This window comes from Gastrolobium bilobum, unplaced genomic scaffold (assembly GCF_033153095.1).
Source record: "Gastrolobium bilobum isolate Gb01-03AN ecotype WA unplaced genomic scaffold, APGP_CSIRO_Gbil_v1 utg17041, whole genome shotgun sequence".
In the NCBI taxonomy this organism is placed as follows: domain Eukaryota; kingdom Viridiplantae; phylum Streptophyta; class Magnoliopsida; order Fabales; family Fabaceae; genus Gastrolobium; species Gastrolobium bilobum.
Genome location: NW_026896744.1, coordinates 180302 through 200161, shown reverse-complemented (window position 1 = coordinate 200161; position 19860 = coordinate 180302). Strand labels below are relative to the sequence as shown.

Sequence of the window (19860 nt, the reverse complement as noted above, 5' to 3'; positions counted from 1 at the left end):
CTTCTAATTTTACAGGTGCACTGGCAAGAAACTCTGAGGGGATACGTTGCAGGAATTTTAACAACACAGAGAGTCCTTATTGTTTCGGCAGCACTTGATATACTTGCAGGAACCTCTACAAAATTTGACAAGGGACTTCCTTCAATATCCTTTAAATTTGTTTCTTTATGAAATCAAGAAACCATTTATTTTTCTTGTATCATATATACTCTCTTTCTTAGAACCTTAACTGATGCTTACTTTAGATCTCTCTTGTGGGTTGGGCCTGCCCTTCTTTTTTCTACTGCTACTGCTGTCAGTATACTTGGTTGGGATGGAAAAGTGAGACCTATACTCTCAATCAGTATGCCTTATGCAGGTAATTTTCTTGCTGCACGCTGGGGTGTCATAGCATGTTCTATTTTTTCAAATACAGTACTGCGGATCTATTTATATGAATTCCTTTTCAGTCTTGGTTGGTGCTTTGAATGATCGTTTGTTGCTCGCTAGCCCTACTGAAATAAATCCCAGACAGAAGAAGGGGGTTGAGATCAAAAGCTGTCTTGTTGGTCTTCTTGAACCAATACTTATAGGATTTGCCACAATGCAGCTAAGTTTTGAGCAGAAGCTTGACCTGTCAGAAATACTATACCAAATAACGTCGAGGTTTCCTTCTTTTCTACCTTTGAACTCCTTTTAGAAAAATTCTAATATTTGTATATAGCAGAAATTTTTGGGTCCTTTTAACCCAACAGATGCAATTTAATGTATATATTATCAGTTTGCAGCAAGTTAAAGATTATTTCCCAATATGGTCTAAAATGAATAGTTTGGTTCAAGTCCTGGCTGGTGTTTGGGTGTTATATATATATATATATATATATATATATATATATATATAGTCTTACTAAAGTTGTGGCTCTAGGCAATGACATAGGCTTGGTTTTTTTTTTTTTTTGGTTTTAAGTCATGACTGAAAATAAGAAATCCACTTCCCATTAAACACCGACTAATAAGAGTGGAGTGAGGGCAATCCTTTTACGCAACCTTATCTTTATATATTTGCAAATAGATTTTTTTTCTTTTAATACTTTTTGAGTGAACTTTTACTTTTAGTGATAACTTTTCAATCACTAAAAGGGGTGGGGTGTTCACGGATTGATGCCATGAATGAGCACTCCAACTCTAAGATCCCAACTCCTTTTGGGCTGAGAACGAAATCATATGGCCCGTCTCCCATAGGTTTTACCCAGGGATAAAACACGTCCTATCCTTAAGAGACACATATTACTTCCACTTTGCCACCTCATGCAGCTCTTTTTTTTTTAAATATTCTTTTGGTACAATTTTTTATGTTATATTATTACATGAAAATCGTGCATGAGCTGCGACTCTGGTTAGGGATTTTTGTTATCTTGATTTATATAAGTTGTGAGGCCCATGGAAATGATTCTTTTGTTTTTAGAGTAATATTATTATAGTGTAGTGTACCTTATCACATGCACGATTCCTAAATGGATATATACCCTCACAAGTTATATTGTCAAACACGGACTGTGCCATGTAGTATGAGTTATTATGTAAATAACTAGTATATGGAAGGTCTTGAAGGAGGTGGATACCGCGTGCCATCCATATGTCAATCTACTCACAATGTTAATTGGCAAAAACAACTCAGTTACCTCTGATATTAATGTTGTGAAGGTCATATTGACGTTTGATGAATGCATTGTCAATATATATAAAGTGGTTGACCTTGATTCTTCCATATTTCACTTCACGATCTTATTATGTAATCCTGTTGGTCTAAATATGCTAATTTGATTCCACAAAACCACATAACCTCAATGACCTTTGTAAAGAACCTTGGGATACACCACCTCAAAAGCTAGCTCAAAGGGTGGGAGTGTCCAAGACCTTATAAACTTCACATTAGTTGCACATACAACCAATGTGAGACTATATATCTCAACACGCCCCCTCACACAAGAGCCCATTGGGCTTGAAGAGTGGATAATGCAACAGGTCCAGCCTACCTGTGCTAAGAAATTCCACAAGAGAAAAGGGGGGGGGGGGCGAGGCTCTGATACCAAGTAAAGAACCTTGGGATACACCACCTCAAAAGCTAGCTCAAAGGGTGGGAGTGTCCAAGACCTTATAAACTTCACATTAGTTGCACATACAACCAATGTGAGACTATATATCTCAACAACCTTCATACCATCAATATGCGAGGTAAAGAGGTGTTTTGGCTGTTTGGGGGCAGGGCCTTTCATGTAGTAGTCTTTTACATGGGAACTGTGAATTTTTGGAGCTGTACTTGTGATTATGATATGGGTCCTCCCATTAAGATTTATTTGCGTAGGAAGTACAAGAGCATGATAGGTCATGCTGAATCAGCTAAACGTCAATTAGAGAAGGAATATTCTAGAAGCCAACTAACATAATTCAGTAAGGTAGTGTTTGGTTGAGGTGAAATTTTTTAATACTAGGGAACTGCAGGGAAAGTGAGTTAGATAAGAAAGTTTTAAAAAAGTTGTTTGGTTGGACAAAATTTTACCAGGAAAATTGAATTAAATTTCTGGAATGTGTGTTTGGTTGAAGATAAAATATTGATGGGAAAACTTAATTAAATTACAAAACTATCCTTGTAAAAACATTACAACCTTCGAACCACAACATTCGAACCATAATGTGTCTCTGTCTTCCATTTTCGCTATCGTCGTTGACTCTTTCCATCGCCTGTCTGCATTAGCCATTCTTATATCAAGCACAGTAATCTTATGCACATCTTCCACTGGAAATGCCGCAGGTCCAATGTCCTCACAATTACCTCCAATGTCTTCACCTGATACCAAACGTGGTCCACTTCTTGGATGATCTAATATGTAAGCTGCAACTTCCCTCAAGGCTCCTTCTCCCACCTTTGTCCCTCTTTTTAAACCTTCACCATTGGATGAACTTGGTAAATCTCGTGGGTTGTTCACAGCCATTGGTTCCTCATCCATGGGCTTGAAAACTGAAACATGCTCCTGACCTGTTGATTAACGAGGGGGTAAACTTGTTTTATTTTTCATCTCCTTTTTCCATCAAAACGAATTTCACAACAATACCATGGTGAGAGAGGGCAAGTGAATCCGAGATTTTCTTCCATTTTACACTCATCTGTCGATAGCTGGGCAAGGAGGAATGATGGCTAAGGGGAACTTTGTCATCAACCAAACGTGGAGTTTTAGGAAACCCACTTACACTTAGATGGGATAATTTTCATATGTCCCGAACCAAACACTACCTAAGAGATGTCGGCGGGATAAATGAAGAGATAAGTAAGAAAATTGAGAGGAGTGAAAGGATCTGTAACCTTTGTTTTAGGTTGGGACCTGGAAGAGACTAGGCCCTCTTTATTTACTCTAGGTTATCACTATTTTTCTGTCATTTCCTGTAATTTTCCTTCAGTTTCTATCACTGTTGTAACCAACTTCCTTATTCAAGTAGTTGTATTGACAATTTACCATATCAGTACAATATCTCTCTCTTTTGGTTCCAATTTTCCATTGTTGTTGGATCAATATCTATCAGATTGCACCCCACGATATCTAGCAAGCGGCAGGTTTTGTTTCTGCTTTAAGAACATTACTTCATTATTCACGGTTAGAGATGTAATATATAACCATTTATGTGTCTTCACCTAACAATTTATGTTTTTGGGTAAGTTAGTTTATAACATGGTATCAGAGCCCCTCTATCACCAAGTGATTTAGAGTTCGATTTTTGTCATCTCCATTCTTCTAATAAAGTTGAATATCAGCACAAAGTAGGCCTCTGCATTGTCCATACTTCAAAACCAAAGGGCATATGGGGTGTTTTATAAATATTTTTATAAATATAAAATCATTCATGTGTCTTTGTCTAACAACTTAAACTTTTGGGGTAGTTGGTTTATGACATTCACTTGAATATTATTACAGTTTAATTGTGTTAACCAGCCTATAACTGTATTATTTTGTGTACAAGATCCGGGGTTACTTTGCCCCTCCAAACTACATTGATTACCCCAATCAAACCACTAATTTGGCCTGTGCAGATATGTTGCATATGTTAGACGAGATCCATCTATCCATCTTCTCGTTGGTACCAGAGTATTCAATTTTGTGCTTTAGTGCTGGAGCGAGCGGAGCATCCTGCAGCTAAAAGTTGCTCATTATGTCTCATTTTTTGTATCACGACTGCTATATTGAATTAGAGCTAAAAGTTTATCTTTGCCCCAATTTTTCGAGTTTTCTAGCCCCTTTGCTTTTAGCGTTGTTGTGGTTTCCCCTCCTTTTTTAAGGTTTGAAACCCTTTGTTCCCTGATCATTCACTCAAAAAACACTTAAAAGTGACATTTGTTTCAGACCAGCCCCTGACCCTCTGCACGCAAGCATTATTTCATTTTCAGGCCCAGTCTGGCGTTTTTTTGGCACACTCACTGCTTGTTGGCCATTGCTCCCCCACAGGTTTCTAATCATGCAGATATTCATGCTCTGTGTTTTGACACGCCCATTGCTCGCTGGCCACTGCTCACTCATAAGTATCTGTTCACACGGGTCTTTGTTTGAATTTTGCTTATGTAGTGTTGTGTTCTTCACACGCACAGGCGCTTTCTGTTCAATTTTTATTTGTGTGTTCTATACTCACGCCCTCTCAGTTCTCCTTTTACTTTTAGTAATTAATTCCATCATCTTCAATTTTGATGGTGATTATGTGTTTATTCTATGGCTTTTTATCTTTAATCTCTGGTATAGAGGCCATCCCACTATAGCTTTTTTGGATAGTGACTCCATGTTGCTATCTGAGATTGATAACCATGATCTATACATGAGGAAGCTACTCCTATTCAACATTTTCTTGTTCCTAAGCAAGAGCTGGGAAGACGAAGATGACATGTACTATCACGTTTGAGGGTATATGGTGACAAACAAACACAGGCATATCTTAGTTACATACATAATGATGAGTACGTTTTATATAGTTCTTCCGCTCGTGACTATCAACAATCATTTCAATTTGTTCCCTCTACATCTCAGTATGTGGGAACACCATCATCAATGTTTGTTTTCCCAGTATAGCACTCCCCTCTCAGCATTCTAGCTGGACTGGTGCTTTAAGATTTTCGCTCTCTTATGCCTTCACAAGACAAGGATGGGAGTGGCAGTAAACAGGACAATGAAGATGAATAAGAATTGGTGTGGTTAGAACAAGGGGAGGCAGCACCTTGAGTTGTGGCCTCGAGCCATGACTTCAATAACACAATATAAAAAGAATTCTACCCTAAGTTGTGGTCTAGAGCCATGACTTTAGTAAAATAATATTATCAAATAAGACCCAAACCTAAGTCATGGCATTTGGTGATGATTTAAAAGAAAACTAACACTAAGTCATGTCGTGCAGCCATGACTTGCACCAAATTGCTAATATACACATAAAATTGCACCTATTGGGTAAAAAGCCCAGGTTTTAGACATCAGGAGCACTTTCCAATTTTTTTACTAAATCTATATCAAAGCTGGTTGCATTGACACTGTAAATTCTAATCTGATTGAAGGTTTGACAGCTTGCGTATAACACCAAGGTCTCTGGACATCCTTGCTAGAGGATCTCCTGTTTGTGGAGATTTAGCTGTGTCTTTATCACAATCAGGTCCACAGTTCACCCAGGTAAGCAATAGAATTCTTGTCTTGGCATTTTAGTTTTGTTCTATCTGAAATTCTGAGCATGTTGAAATTTTGATCTTAGGTGATGCGAGGTGTCTATGCTGTGAAAGCTCTTCGTTTTTCCACTGCTTTATCTGTTTTGAAAGATGAATTTCTGCGTTCCAGAGATTATCCAAGATGTCCCCCCACGTCTCATTTATTTCACCGGTTCAGGCAGTTGGGTTATGCCTGTATCAGGTAGGCAAACTAGGAAATCTCATTGTGCTTATGGTGCTGTCATTGTACTTAAAGGGATTTATTTATTATTGATTTGCTTACATTATTATTATACTTTTGACATTTTAATAATTTAATCTCTATGTAATGTGTTTAGGTTTTACTCATACCAGCCATTAGCTAATCTACAATGTTATCTGTATTATATTATTATGAAAGCAGTAATTTTTATTTATGGACTTTTTAGTGGCTGTTGCATCTTGTTAATAACTATAAATTTATGATTGTGTCCGATTCTTGGGTGAAGTAAGAATGTAATATGAGTGATGAAGTAACTAGAAGTCTAGGGCTAACTAGAACTTTAGGGAGCCAGTTAACAGTTTTTCTATATGTAAGAAATAAGAAATTTAATCTTTCAGACCAAATGGAGGGTGATATTTTCAAAAAAAATCTCCACTAAAGAAGCATGCTATATCTCACGATGAGTAATTGGATCCATTAATCCACCGTCCATTTACAAATCCAGTCCAATTTATCCAATTATAAAAATAAATTTAATCAATCCAATACAACATTAGTCTCAGCTTTTATTAATGAATGGTTAAAGACCATCCAACGTATCTCTTGATCCATTGGACCAAAGATAAATTGAGCCATTTGCAGTCCCCTAGAGCTCTTGAATAGAAATTAACCAAAACACGCTGAAACTCTAAATCCTATTTTGCTTTGTCATAGCTCTCTCTACAAAGAACATCATTCAGCACCTTTCAATAAATATGATTGCATCATCAAACCTATTTTCAGCCAGCACAAAGCAGCACTCACCGTTGCTTGCTTTGAATTGAAATGCTTCAAATCATCTTTGTTTGCATTCTGTAAAGAACCATTTCAATTCAAAAGCTTAAGTTATTTGGTGAAGCTACATTAATGGTTTTATATTCTCTAACACGACCCCTAACACAAGAGTCCATTGGGCTTGAAGAGTGGATGATGCATCAGGTCCAGCCTACCTGTGCTAAGGAACTCCATAATATTTATTTATTTTTTATTAATAGGGAAGTGAGGATCGAACTCATGACCACTTTGTCACCGAGGCTCTGATACCATGTAAAGAACCAATTCAACCAGAAGCTTAAGCTATTGGGTGAGGCTACACTAATGGTTTTATATTCTCTAACACATTCCCTTCCCAACTATCCAAATTCTCACTCTCTCCTCTGTGTTTTAGAAGCTTTGTTGGAAGCATTCATTCTAATTTTATGCATTTACTGCTAGAGTAGGTATAATGGTCGAGAAGCTAGAGAGTAGGCGTCAAAACATTTAATGGATTTTAGTGTGAGAGAGAAAGAGAGTGAATGAATTTTGGAGAGATAAATTGGACTTTAAAGAAAGACTAATTGAGAGTACAAGAAATTTAAGTGAGGTAGGCTTTAGGTAAGAGAGAGATAAAATTAGAATAAGATTTGAATATATAATATGATTTTAAATGGATGAGTCAGATATTCATCCATGAAAAATGATTAACGGATGGATTGGATATTCATTTATTAAATGGATCGTGTATGGATTGGATTTCCTTGACAATTTTTTAAATGATCAGAACTAGATTAATGATTTGTTTTTGAAACGATCAAGCAACAAAGTAAAACTGATCAAAGAAAGAGGTGAAGGATGAAAAAATTGCTGTATTTTTATTCATTTTGGAATCAAGAACTACAAGAGACTTGCTCTTTTCTCAAGGGAATAACTCCCGTCACAATGAGACTCTACTCTCATTTACTTTACAACAACCCAAAAGTGCCTAACAACAGAGACACCACTCTATTTATACAACTTCTTAACATACCTAACTAATTAACTGCATACACTGATGGTTCTTTGTAGTATTTCTTCGGGAATATACCCTCTAAACTACTGGTTTACCACGTCTTGACAAACCAACCATAATAGTTTTTGATCCATCTATTGTCATCCAATCCAAAATCCATTTTGTTAGCAACGTGTATTATCTTGTCTAGTTTCAGCGTAAATGTCTAGGTTTAGTGTATCATGTAAATATAGTAATTAGGAAAATTGTAGACATCACCACTAATTTTTTCAGTTCAAATGATCAACTTGTGGATGTTTTCACCAAATTTTTAAGAGATCCTCTGATAAGTTATCTTTGTAACAAAATTGGTGCCTATGACCTATATATCCCAACTTGAGCGGGAGTGTTAGAAGTGTGTGTTATAATGTCTCGGTTCAATGTAAGTATCTTGGTTCGCTGTATCATATAAAAGTTGTAATTAAGAAAATTGTATCCTTTTGCATTTATTATATAAATATTGAGTGCGAGGTGTAGTTGAGACATGGATTTCAACATATGCTTCTTGATTCTCTTTCTTTCCCTGTGAACACATCCAATCCATCCATCTGTTACCTTGATGAGTATGATCATTAAAAAAGAAAGGATTTGCACATAATATTAAAATTTCTATTTATTCTCGCATCTAGCTTAATTTTTTTCCCATTTTATGAAGGATCTCTCTGTACAATGCTTCAAATTATCTTTGGAAGGCTATTTGCTTGTTTATATGTGAATAATGCTTATTTCGGTAAAGATCAGTATTATTTTCCTAACATTGATTTATAGCTCCTCCTGTATCAATTATGATCGATATCATGCATGTGTCTGTTGCCTAGACTGCTGGAACTTGGAGCTCGTACAGTTGATGAGTTTATGTTTGGATGATACTGTAGTTGTTTGAATAATAATGTGCTATTCAATTTTGTTGTTACTTTTTGCAGGTTTGGTCAATTTGATAGTGCAAAAGAAACATTTGAAGTTATAGCAGACTATGAAGGCATGCTTGATCTGTTTATATGCCACCTTAATCCTAGCGCCATGCGGCGTCTTGCTCAGAAATTGGAAGAAGAAGGTCTTGACTCAGAGTTGAGGCGATATTGTGAAAGGATATTACGAGTCCGATCTACTGGATGGACACAAGGTATATTTGCCAACTTTGCTGCTGAGAGTATGATTCCAAAAGGACCTGAATGGGGTGGTGGAAACTGGGAAATTAAAACCCCTACTACTGTTAAAGATATACCTCAGTGGGAGCTTGCTGCAGAGGTGACACCATACATGAAAACTGATGATGGTCCGGTTCCATCTATTATTACAGATCATATTGGTATATATTTAGGTTCAATTAAAGGAAGGGGCAATATTGTAGAGGTGAGAGAAGATAGCTTAGTTAAGGCCTTCATGCCAGCAGGTAATGAGAATAAAGTAAATGGTCTTGAAGCATCTTCAGTTAAATCCATATCTAATCAATCGAATGTGGTTGGTAATCCCAAAGGTGATTCATTGATGGGTCGGGAAAGCCTTAACAAAAAGCTTGCTAGTTCCTCAGCTGATGAACAGGCTAAGGCGGAAGAAGAATTTAAAAAATCCATGTATGGAGCTGCTGACGATGGTAGCAGTAGTGATGAAGAAGGAGTATCAAAAACCAAAAAAATACACATTAAAATACGAGACAAGCCAATTGACTCTTCTACTGTAGATGTGAATAAGATTAAAGAAGCCACGAGACAGTTTAGACTTGGTGAAGGGTTAGCTCCACCAATGAGGACCAGGTCATTGACCAGTGGAAGCCAGGATCTTGGCCAAGTTTTGTCCCTGCCACCAGCTACTCCAGGAATGGCTTATGCTACTGTTTCAACTCCTGGTGACCTTTTTGGTACAGATTCCTTGGCTCAACCAGAATCAAGTTCACAGCCAACTACTGGGGCTGTAGGTGGCGGAGTTAAAGCAGGACCTATACCAGAGGATTTCTTTCATAATACAGTTCCTTCCCTGCAGGTAGCTGCATCAATGCCTCCTGCTGGAACTTTTCTCTCCAAATTCAGTTCAGGGGTTGAAATTAGCAAGACAACTCCTGATCAGTTTCGTTCTTCTGAAGCTGATGTTGGTCTTCAAGGTGGTGTTCCCCCTCAAACCATTCAGCAACCTGTTGTTCCAATTGAGTCCATAGGACTTCCCGATGGCGGTGTTCCACCACAAACAGCTCAGGCTGTAGGCATACCCCAATCTCAGTTGCAGGCTGCTCAGGCACAAATTTCTAGCCAACCTCTTGATCTTAGTGTACTTGGCGTACCGTATTCTGCTGATTTAGAGAAGCCTCCCCAAACTGGTTCTCAACCAGTTTCTGTGCATCCTGGACAGGTATATATAAATATATGCTTAGGCATCCTTATACATGTAAATGATTGACACCTAACCAGAGCGATAAAGAAACTTCGTGCTATTTCATGGTTTGAGGTTCTATGATTCTCGGACAAATGTGCCCATTATTTTCTATGGTTGTCAGGGAAAAAAATAGAAAGGAATGCTAAAATTAGATGTTCTGGACTGAAATGGCATGTAAAATAAACAGAAAGGAATACTTCCTTTTTAATTTTTCCAGTCTTAATTCTGTGGATGCTGGAGAAGAAATTAAGAAAGTTTGCTTGAGAAAATGTTTTGATTTAGCTATTGTACTTATAAAGCAGGATAGGGTTATTTCTTCTGAGAATGACAGCTGAGAAACTAGCTTTTTACTGAACCTGCTGAGCATGTATTGTTTCTTCAGTGTTTCCAAACTCATGGATCTTCTTATGACAGGTTCCCCGTGGGGCTGCAGCTTCTGTATGTTTCAAGACTGGACTTGCTCACCTTGAGCTAAATCATCTTCCAGATGCGTTGTCTTGCTTTGATGAAGCTTTCCTTGCATTAGCTAAGGAACAATCCCGTGGAAGTGACATAAAAGCTCAAGCAACTATCTGTGCTCAATACAAGATAGCAGTCACTCTTCTTCGGGTACTATTACCATTCTTCCATTTTAAACAACATAGGTAGAGTGGACATCTCACCAAAAATATAAATTTGGTAAATGAGCTTTTGTTTCTGTTAGAGATATACAAAACCATTAATATAACTTCATCTAAAAGCTTAAGCTTTGGGATTGAATTGGTTCTTTACATGATAGCTTCGGTGTCACGGGTTCGATCCTCACCGCCCCAAATTTTCTCTTGTGAAATTTCTTTGCACAGGTAAGTGGGGCCTGTGCATTATCCAACCTTCATGCCTAGTGGGCTCTTGTGTGAGGGGACGTGTTAGAGATATATAAAACCATTAATATAACTTCACCCAAAAGCTTTTTGGCTGAATCAGTTCTTTACAATTTCTCTGGGCCACAAGTCAGCTGTATCAGAGAAACTGTATTAAGATGCCTTCCATGCTATCAATATTTGTTGTGTAAGAGATGTCAGCTGACTCCTAAGAAAGCAAGAGCGACAGAGACAAGAAAAGTGGTGCTCTGCTACGGTCTTCGTTGATCTGAATATATATGAAGAAAATGTCATGTTTTTCCCTTTTTAATATCGGACACCCGGGCTCTTTTAATTCATTTTGTTTGTCATCACAATTAGTTTCCATTCCATCTGTTGAGACTGGATACTAGTTGGGGTCAATCTTGCTAGGCAGAAGATAAACTGTAAAGAACCTTGGGATACACCACCCCAAAAGCTAGCTCAAAGGGTGGGAGTGCCCAAGACCTTATAAACTCCAAATTAGTTGCACATACAACCATTGTGGGACTATATATCTCAACACGCCCCCTCACACGAGAGCCCATTGGGCTTGAAGAGTGGACAATGCAACAGGCCCAACCTACCTGTGCTAAGAAACGCCACAAGAGAAAGTGGGGGGTGGCGAGGCTCTGATACCATGTAAAAAACCTTGGGATAAAATGTCTACCACATAAATTGAGCTGAATCTATTTTGTGCTTGATTTGTGGTCAAACAGACATGGTAAATTACGTCAGGGAGTCTTTAGCCTTTGGGGCCTAAAAATGTAGTTTTTTTTCTGTTTAGACATTAACCTCCAAAATTGTTTTCACTTTTTGAGTTTTGTAATGCATGGGATGATTTAAAGTTTTATTTCCTTTATTATTGCAGGAAATTGGACGTTTGCAGAAAGTCCATGGTCCAAGTGCAATCAGTGCAAAAGATGAGATGGCAAGACTTTCACGCCATCTCGGTTCATTGCCTCTTCTGGCTAAGCACAGAATAAATTGCATTCGAACTGCCATCAAAAGAAACATGGAGGTCCAAAATTATGCATATTCGAAGCAAATGCTAGAACTCTTATTGTCCAAGGCACCTTCAAACAAGCAGGAGGAATTTAGGAGCCTGATTGACCTGTGTGTTCAGAGGGGTTTGACTAACAAGTCCATTGATCCTTTGGAAGATCCCTCGCAATTCTGTGCTGCCACTTTAAGCAGGTTGTCAACCATTGGATATGATATCTGTGACCTTTGTGGAGCCAAATTTTCAGCCGTGACTGCACCTGGATGCATCGTCTGTGGAATGGGAAGCATCAAAAGATCAGACGCACTTGCAGGACCAGTTCCTTCTCCATTTGGTTGAGTCTCCAAGATGGATAATAATACTTGCTATAACGTGTTACACCTTGTTAAGCTGTTGTATTATAGAGAAAATATACTAGAGGGAGGGAAACAAAATTATTGCACCAAATCTTGAATAGATTATAGGGTTTCTCTCTGTGTACACTGCTTTTGAGTTTCAATGCGATTGTGATGGTTTCCTCTCTTTTTTTTTCTTTCTTTTCTAGATGACCTGTTCTTAGTGATTACAGAATATGTTGTTTCCCCCTAATTTTGTAATTATATTGAACCTTTGAGAAGATTTCAGCAAGGAGTATGATTGTATTAGTAGTAATGGTTTATTTGTGAGACTTGTACTCGTCACAATGCATCTTTTCCCTCAGAATGAATCGATATGTATATTTGGTGATGCATGTGCACTTGACTAAATTGTGCACCTATATTTCCTTTCCGCATCTCGATGTTCAAATTTAATTTCCTGTTTTGGTAAATTTACTGCTCTACATGAAGCATTGGAGTGTGTAACATATTTTCATTAATCCAGATTGCATATTATATTGCGATATTATAGTATCGAAATAGCCTTGCTTGTGGCTGTCCATTTATTGGATGGCTATGGTCATTAGTCAGTCCCTCATCAACTCACGGATGGTTGATGGCTTGGGTTCCTTACATTGGGTGCTTTTGATCTTGACGAATGGTGGTAATGGTTGAGCAAATGGAGGTGATGTACCTATAAAATGCTCTGTCAAGTTAGAGAATATAAGAGGAATTGTGTTTGTACCTTGTGATGCCATAATTCCTTATATAATGCTGAATTATTTTTTACCCAAGTCAATTAATATAGGAAAAGATTTTTTAAAATTGTTTTCTAGATGTGCCGAGATAGTTAAGGAGAGAATCTCCTCCGGCCCTGTTCAAGAGAGATCTGGTTATTTTGAGACGGTATCTAAGATATGTAGCGTTATGTGCACATAATCAAAAGTAGGAGGATATCTTTGGGATTCTTGCACTATGTAGATTCTCCGTTGGGCCGAATGTATGTGAGCCTGGACTTAGTTCCTAGTTTAAAACAAGACTATTATTCAAACTAAAGATCTCTTTATAAAAGCAACGTCAATATTACTTTTTTGAAATTATCCTGTTTAAGCCGAAAGAGTTAGCTCATCTTATGACTTTCCGCTGATGACAACATGATTTATGTTTAATCTTAGAATTTCCCATTGATAGATAAATGAGAAGGATGGAAACTCTCACTATCTAACCTAATGCAAGAGCAAACTATTATGTGATCTTTAGCTAATTTCCATTGATTTTTATGTTATAATTATACTAGTTATGCTACTTACACAGAAGCATGCTCAGAATAAATGGCTGAAGTGCATAAATTGTCGGTATTTATGTATAATTAGTTTTACTTGTAAGATGCAGGTAGAGACAATTAATTATAGCAAATTATGAACCTCGGAAGCAGTCCTCAGTTTATTGTCTATACCTCCCCCTTGTTTGTTTCAAATTTCTAGAATTTTAATAATGATTGGATCTCGGGTCTTCAGAGGAAAAATATTTTCAGTAATACTGAAGACTCATACATCAGTGGATAAAATATGAAAAAACAATTCATCTAGCTTTATTTATTCTATCCACTAATACCATTTGAGTCCATTTTTTATTTTTATTTTTTAACTTAGTAAAGAAATATCTATTTCCGTAGTAACCTTCAAAAGTGAAACTTTTATTTCATAATACCAAACTCGATACTCATTTTTACTAAAAAGGAAAAAAAAAATTCCATTTTAACCCATACTTTTCTTCGTAATTTTCTTTAAGTCCCAAATTTTTTCTCCTTTTAGCATGGATGTACCTACAACCGGAGTAGAGAAGGTTTTCTCCTATAGAAGATGTTGTTATATGTTTCGGAGTTACCAACTATTTTTCATTGTTGTTTCCCTGCAGTCATGTCAAATCCACTTGGCAGAAGGCTGGGCCTGGCTGGCCACTGGTTCCATTGAATATGCTTTATCTGTGAAGCTGAAGCAGTAAGACTAAAACATTATTTCAAGATATGTTCAGCGTTCCATTGAGAGTTAGCTGTATTGTCATTTGATACCATGGGGTAAAAATTAATATATGAGATTATTATAAATCCAAAACGTTTGCAGCCAAATGAATGTCTAAAACCTCCATTTCTATGTATATTTCCCTAAAGGCATAACTAATAAGCAATGACCCCAATTGCAGAACCCAAAAGGCCAAAACCCATTACCAAATGACAACGGTACATGCTTTGGCTTATGTACTTTTTTGTTTGAACTATCCAATGTACAAAAAAAAAAAAAAAAAAAAAAAAAAAAACCACCACACCTAAGTTCAAGGGTTGATTGATGAACAACACTTCTGAGTTACTGTGGTAAAAGCAACCTGAAACTGAAATCATAAGGCATCATTTGTATCAACTGCGAAAGGGACTCTCTTCCCCTTCTTTCAAGGCATTCAACTGCTTGGTTTCTTATTTCGTCAGGTAGTTGGAAACAGACCCAATCCAATAAAGAATCCAAGTCCTTTGCAAAGTCGAGTAAATACCAATCCAGCAACTTGGGGATTATTAACTTGTTTGCTTTTGTAATGCCAACTGAAGCCTGTAAATAATCTCTCTTTGCTGCTTCTAACTCATCATCAACTTGTAATGCTGTATACACCCTCACCTTCAAAAAAAAGAAAAAGAATTGCTCCATCAATGCAACCAATCAAAGGAAATACATAGATTTATGTATACACATCATGAAAGAAACATGGATATAATACAACCATCAGATATAAAAACCATTCATTCTCCTAGAATGCTTGAGCTTTATAGGACAGTAACTCAGTAAATGACAATAAAACAACATCTACATTCTACAACACAGAACTTAGTCAGACAAGTTAAAAACATACCGAAACGGTAGATATAGTAGCTAAAAAATAATTAATCAGTGCCCCACATAATAATATTATCGGCTATATTGAGAAACAAAAAACATACTGCAGGTGAAGACCAGCTTCCACAGGAAAGTGCAAATGTTACCAAGGGCTCAGACCACTCGAGGCCAAATATGCTTCGTGCTTTCACCTCATCATTTCTTGCAGCTTTTGGACAGGTCTGTCACAGGAAGCCAAGGTGAAAATTAAGGGATTAATTGTAATAAATTTTTAGGACATTTGAAGCAGTACAAAGCACAACAAGGACTTCCAAAAAAAGAAGAAAAGTCAACTGTATTTATTATGTACGAACTCTAAAATCAAAAGAACGGGAAAAGATTATTGCACTTACAAATTTCAGGTGATAAGGCAGTCTCAAGATAAAATGCTCTATTGTAATTGCGTTCAGCAACTGTCCTCCCACTACTATCGTTGCCTGACACATGCATTGCCATGTCTTAGTTAACTTGGACGCTTATTCTAGAGATATATCTTGACTGGACATTATATACTTAATAGTGTTTTTTGGAAATTAATATAAGAAGCTCAGAGTTAATCTTCAAATGGCTTCTATCCAGCATTACAATAATTTAGCAACTTGACCAATTTCACAGGGACAATCTGAACATGTTTTAATAGTTTGAGCCTATTCCACCATCAGAAGGGATGCATGCTCAGATTGAGCTTTAATAGTTTGAACAAACCAATAGTCCATTTCTGACTCATAGAATAATGATGGATTTCATTATTAATTTTTTCTTTTTGTCTATTGAGTTTCCTGGCTCGTAACCATAGAGGGGATGAAGGGGGTCTAATTTTGTCAGGATTAGTATTATCTAGCAGCAAATAACAAACAAGCACCAGAAGGACCAGAAGTGCTTCTACTGCTTTGGATATTCTTGTTTAAAAAATAATTATAATAATGTTGAGAATATTGCCCAGGTCATCTTACCTTCTGCATTAGTGCTACAACCATTTCAGGACTTTCAGGTATGCCGTGCTCTAAATATGCCTACAATGTTGAAACCAAAATCTTTCAAGGTGTTGACTCTCAGCATGTTAGACAAGCTAAGGTGACATCAAATTCAAATCTAGAACTTAAAGATCCAACTCTATAGTTTTGCATTGTAATGTGATGTAGTAAATTAGTGACAGAAAGGTGCCTTACATTCAGCATGCAGGAATTGTAAGTGTTTATCCAGAATGCAAGTTTTTCCTGATGTGTAAGACCCTTCAAGTTCAGAGAGGCAAGCTTCCCAAGCAGGAACCTGAATATGTCTGCAAGATTAGATACATACCCATAGTATTATCAACCAACAGTTAATAACCGTTTAAAACTTACTTTAATCTATGGATCAGAAACACTGCATTTGTTGTTCGGTTGAGATCAACAGTGGAGGCTTTAACTTCACATAAATTCTTATATGGACCAACATCACTTGTTTTGGATTCTGAACAGATACCATAAGGATCACAGGACTGATCCTTTTCCTTGCTGCATTGGTTAAAAGCTAATGCAGAGCGGGGAGGCGTTTTCAATTCCCCAAATCTGTCCTTGGATGTACCAATTCTCACAAATATGCTAGACAAACACTTGACAATATCCTCTGAAACTCTATTGGGAGTGCTATCAACTTCTGATACCTTATCATCTGATGAACTTGAGGAACTCTCTGCCCTTTCCTGATCTGCTAATCTCCAGTCCAACTGGTCCAAAAAAAATGTTGGAATGACAGAATAATGATATCTCAGACTAACTAATAATTATTGAAAATTGTGTTTGTGGTGTTACTATTTTATTTACCTGTAACTTCAAGTGATCCATGCACTTCTCAGCAGGTTCTTGTTTGAGTGGAGATTTCTTCACTGGAGTAATAATGACTTTAGCTGTTTTCTTCTCTGGAGATTGCTTATCCTTCACAAAATTACTAAATGATCGATTCTCTTTTCCCCTTCCCTCTTCTGGGATAGAGGAGAATAATAGCTTTCTGCTGGAAGCACTTCTGGCAAGAGAAGAAGGCTGAGGAGGCCTTGCCATGATAGTTGAATTAAACTCACTTTGGGAAAAGGATTTTGATCTTCGATGCTTGGAACTCCTTATGGAGTTTTGGTCAATTGGGTCGTTCAAATTTTCTGCATTCCTCTTGGAGGAAATGTAGACAGCTTCTTGATATAGACCTTGTCTGAAATTCACAACCTGCTCTTCAAGTCGAACCACCTCCTCCTCCAACACTGCTACTTCAGCCAGAAGCTCTAATGTCTAAAATAATCATCACAAGTCCACATTACTTTTCATTTATCAAAATAACCAAGATAACAATTAAAAAAAAAAAAAAACTTATGCTAATACTATAATTCAGATACAATGAACTTATTGCCTAAACCTGAACAACATTAAAGATAGAGATACTAACATATGGAGGAAGATAAGGAGGAAGACGAGGTAAAGATCCCAATGGTCTTGTAAATGCTCTTTCTAAGGCTCTGTGAACATTCTCTTCATGTCTGAGCTTCCTCTTCAACTTATCTACCTGCACCCAAGTTTGAAAAACATGACTACACTCACAAGTGATTCATAGATTCAAAACTTGGATTAATGAACAATGGGAAATATAATATAATCTGAGGAAGATTCAAATACATCTTGTAACAAAGCCATCTTCCTTTCTCGATTGGATCGACGCCCATTTTTCACGGTTTTCTGGGAAGCCATTGCTTTACTCCCTCGAGTTTCCATCTTGTCCTGCTTTGCACATTCAGCAAATAAACAAATCTATAACATCAAAACTTGATTTTCCCAAAAGGGAACCCCAAAAAACAAAAGTAAAAATAAAAAATAAAGATGACATACAAATAAATGAATATATAAATTATTATTCGTTTCGTTAAGAGAAGTTAAAGAACCCAATTTTAGATTTGGATCAAAAGTGCACACCTTTTCTCAGTTAAGTGAGAGATTGCACAAATAAGAAGAAAAATTTAAAATTCCATGCTTACGATTAAAGTAGCTCTTAGTTTATGCTTTGAAATCAAGCTTTTTCTTTTCAAGTATTCAGAGAGAGAGAGAGAGAGAGAGAGAGAGTTTTTGGAAGCTTAAAAGCTACAGAGCCTCATTTTGCTGAGTAACCAACATGCTTATATGGTCATTTCATTTGTTTCTTAAGATTTTGCAATCGAACAGAGAGATAAAGAAAAAATTGAAAAAGATAAAATCATCAAAAACAAAAAAGGAATCCAGAAGAAGAAGAAGAAGAAATTACTCTGCCATCATTTAAAGGAGTTTTCATTGAGTGAAGAGTGGTGCGTGCTCTGGTATTCATCTGTTATTCCACTTTCCCGGAAAACGAGAAGGAAAATAATGCTATGCAATAGCACTGCATCAGAATATATATATATAAGATTATTATAAAAAAATAACAAATAAAACAGTTACAAGTAATGTAGTTATAAAAAAACAGAGTCACAGAGAGAGAAAGATGAGAAGAAAAAGAAGAGCGAAATGAAGATTTCATTTCATACAATTCACGGAGCGGGAAACTTGAAAGAAAACAGAGAGACCCAAGAACAGCTTCTGATAAAATAATAATAAAAAAGAGGTTTTTGTTTTGTATGCATATGTCTGTGTATTATTATTATTATTATAATAATAACTATTGTTAAAAACCTCGAACAGAGTGAGAGACAATAACGAAAGCCCAGAGCAGCAGCGGCAGCAGCAGAAGAAGAAGAAGAAGCAAAACGACGAGGTTGTCAAGCTTCTTGCATCCTCCGAGAAAAGCGTTCCAGTTGTTTTTGAATATCTACCTACCAAGTTGATATTGAATGAAAGTTACTATGAAAATGCACCAAACTGCAACTAAATTAGTGAAAGGGTTCGTTTTTTTTTTTTGTTTGGAGCCAAAAATAAAAGTATTTTTATAATTTTAATTTATTTTAGGATTATAATATTATTTATTATTATAGATTTTTAATTTTTTAATCTTAAAATGACATTGTTTTGTGAGTGACTGCAGAAATATTATTCTGCTAGTTAAATAATATTTTTGAGATAATCGGTTTGTGTCATGATTTAATTTACAGGTTTAATGTTTTTTGTTGTACGAGATAATTTTATCTTTTCCTACATACAAAAATATGTAGGGAATATGGCCCCACTTGAATTCATATATTTTTATATGTATGTAAGATAATTTTATCTCTTATAACATAAGAAACATTAATCGTTTTACATGCTGGAATTTAATTTTTACTTAAAAGAATAGGAGTAATAAGAATTGAACTTTAAATCACATAATTATAATTATACAGATTCTTATATTATATCACCAATACACTATTTTAAAACTCAAGCTATTAAACGAGAGAGATATGTTATATTTATAAAAAATTTATTTATAAATTATATTATGTATTTCAGAAAGTATATTTTCAAATGAGTGTATTCTCAAGACTGAGTATAAAATATAATTTATAAGAGTTTATAAACAACAACTTTATAAATATATTCATTCCGTTAAATAAAACCACATGAATTATTTTATATCTCACACAACCTTTAATTCAATTCTGCATGCAAGTG

The 19860-nt window shown here is 36.3% G+C and overlaps 2 protein-coding genes across 4 annotated transcripts in view; one reads left to right on the top strand and one right to left on the bottom strand.

The window, feature by feature from the left end:
- Positions 1–12721, top strand: part of LOC133301764 (uncharacterized) — a 31397-nt gene extending 18676 nt beyond the window's left edge. For 2 of the 3 annotated variants that reach the window (XM_061501457.1, XM_061501459.1), the window contains exons 17-24: positions 16–144; positions 241–358; positions 450–645; positions 5564–5675; positions 5755–5909; positions 8679–10098; positions 10537–10731; positions 11872–12721. In XM_061501457.1, coding sequence (XP_061357441.1) covers positions 16–144; positions 241–358; positions 450–645; positions 5564–5675; positions 5755–5909; positions 8679–10098; positions 10537–10731; positions 11872–12342 — 2796 coding nt within the window. In that variant the 3' untranslated portion in view covers positions 12343–12721. The remainder of the gene's footprint in view (positions 1–15; positions 145–240; positions 359–449; positions 646–5563; positions 5676–5754; positions 5910–8678; positions 10099–10536; positions 10732–11871) is intronic. The other variant, XM_061501458.1, reaches the window with a different exon arrangement.
- A 1931-nt stretch (positions 12722–14652) lies between these two features.
- Positions 14653–18649, bottom strand: LOC133301769 (uncharacterized). The gene is made up of 11 exons (XM_061501464.1): positions 18542–18649; positions 17923–18024; positions 17696–17812; positions 17086–17541; positions 16847–16988; positions 16624–16792; positions 16450–16549; positions 16234–16293; positions 15634–15717; positions 15346–15462; positions 14653–15025 (listed from the first exon to the last, which is right to left on the bottom strand). Exons 1-11 carry the CDS (start codon positions 18599–18601, stop codon positions 14723–14725), a joined length of 1710 nt encoding a protein of 569 aa, XP_061357448.1. The 5' UTR covers positions 18602–18649; the 3' UTR covers positions 14653–14722.
- Between the last annotated feature and the right edge of the window lie 1211 nt (positions 18650–19860).

Coding starts and splice junctions, on each gene's coding strand:
- LOC133301769 (XM_061501464.1), bottom strand. CDS start 18,601: ATGAATACCAGAGCACGCACCACTCTTCACTCAATGAAAACTCCTTTA. Junction 16,793..16,846: donor TAGCATATTTGTGAGAATTG/GTACATCCAAGG, acceptor GCTCTGCATTAG/CTTTTAACCAATGCAGCAAG. Junction 15,463..15,633: donor TGCCTTATCACCTGAAATTT/GTAAGTGCAATA, acceptor TTCCTGTGACAG/ACCTGTCCAAAAGCTGCAAG.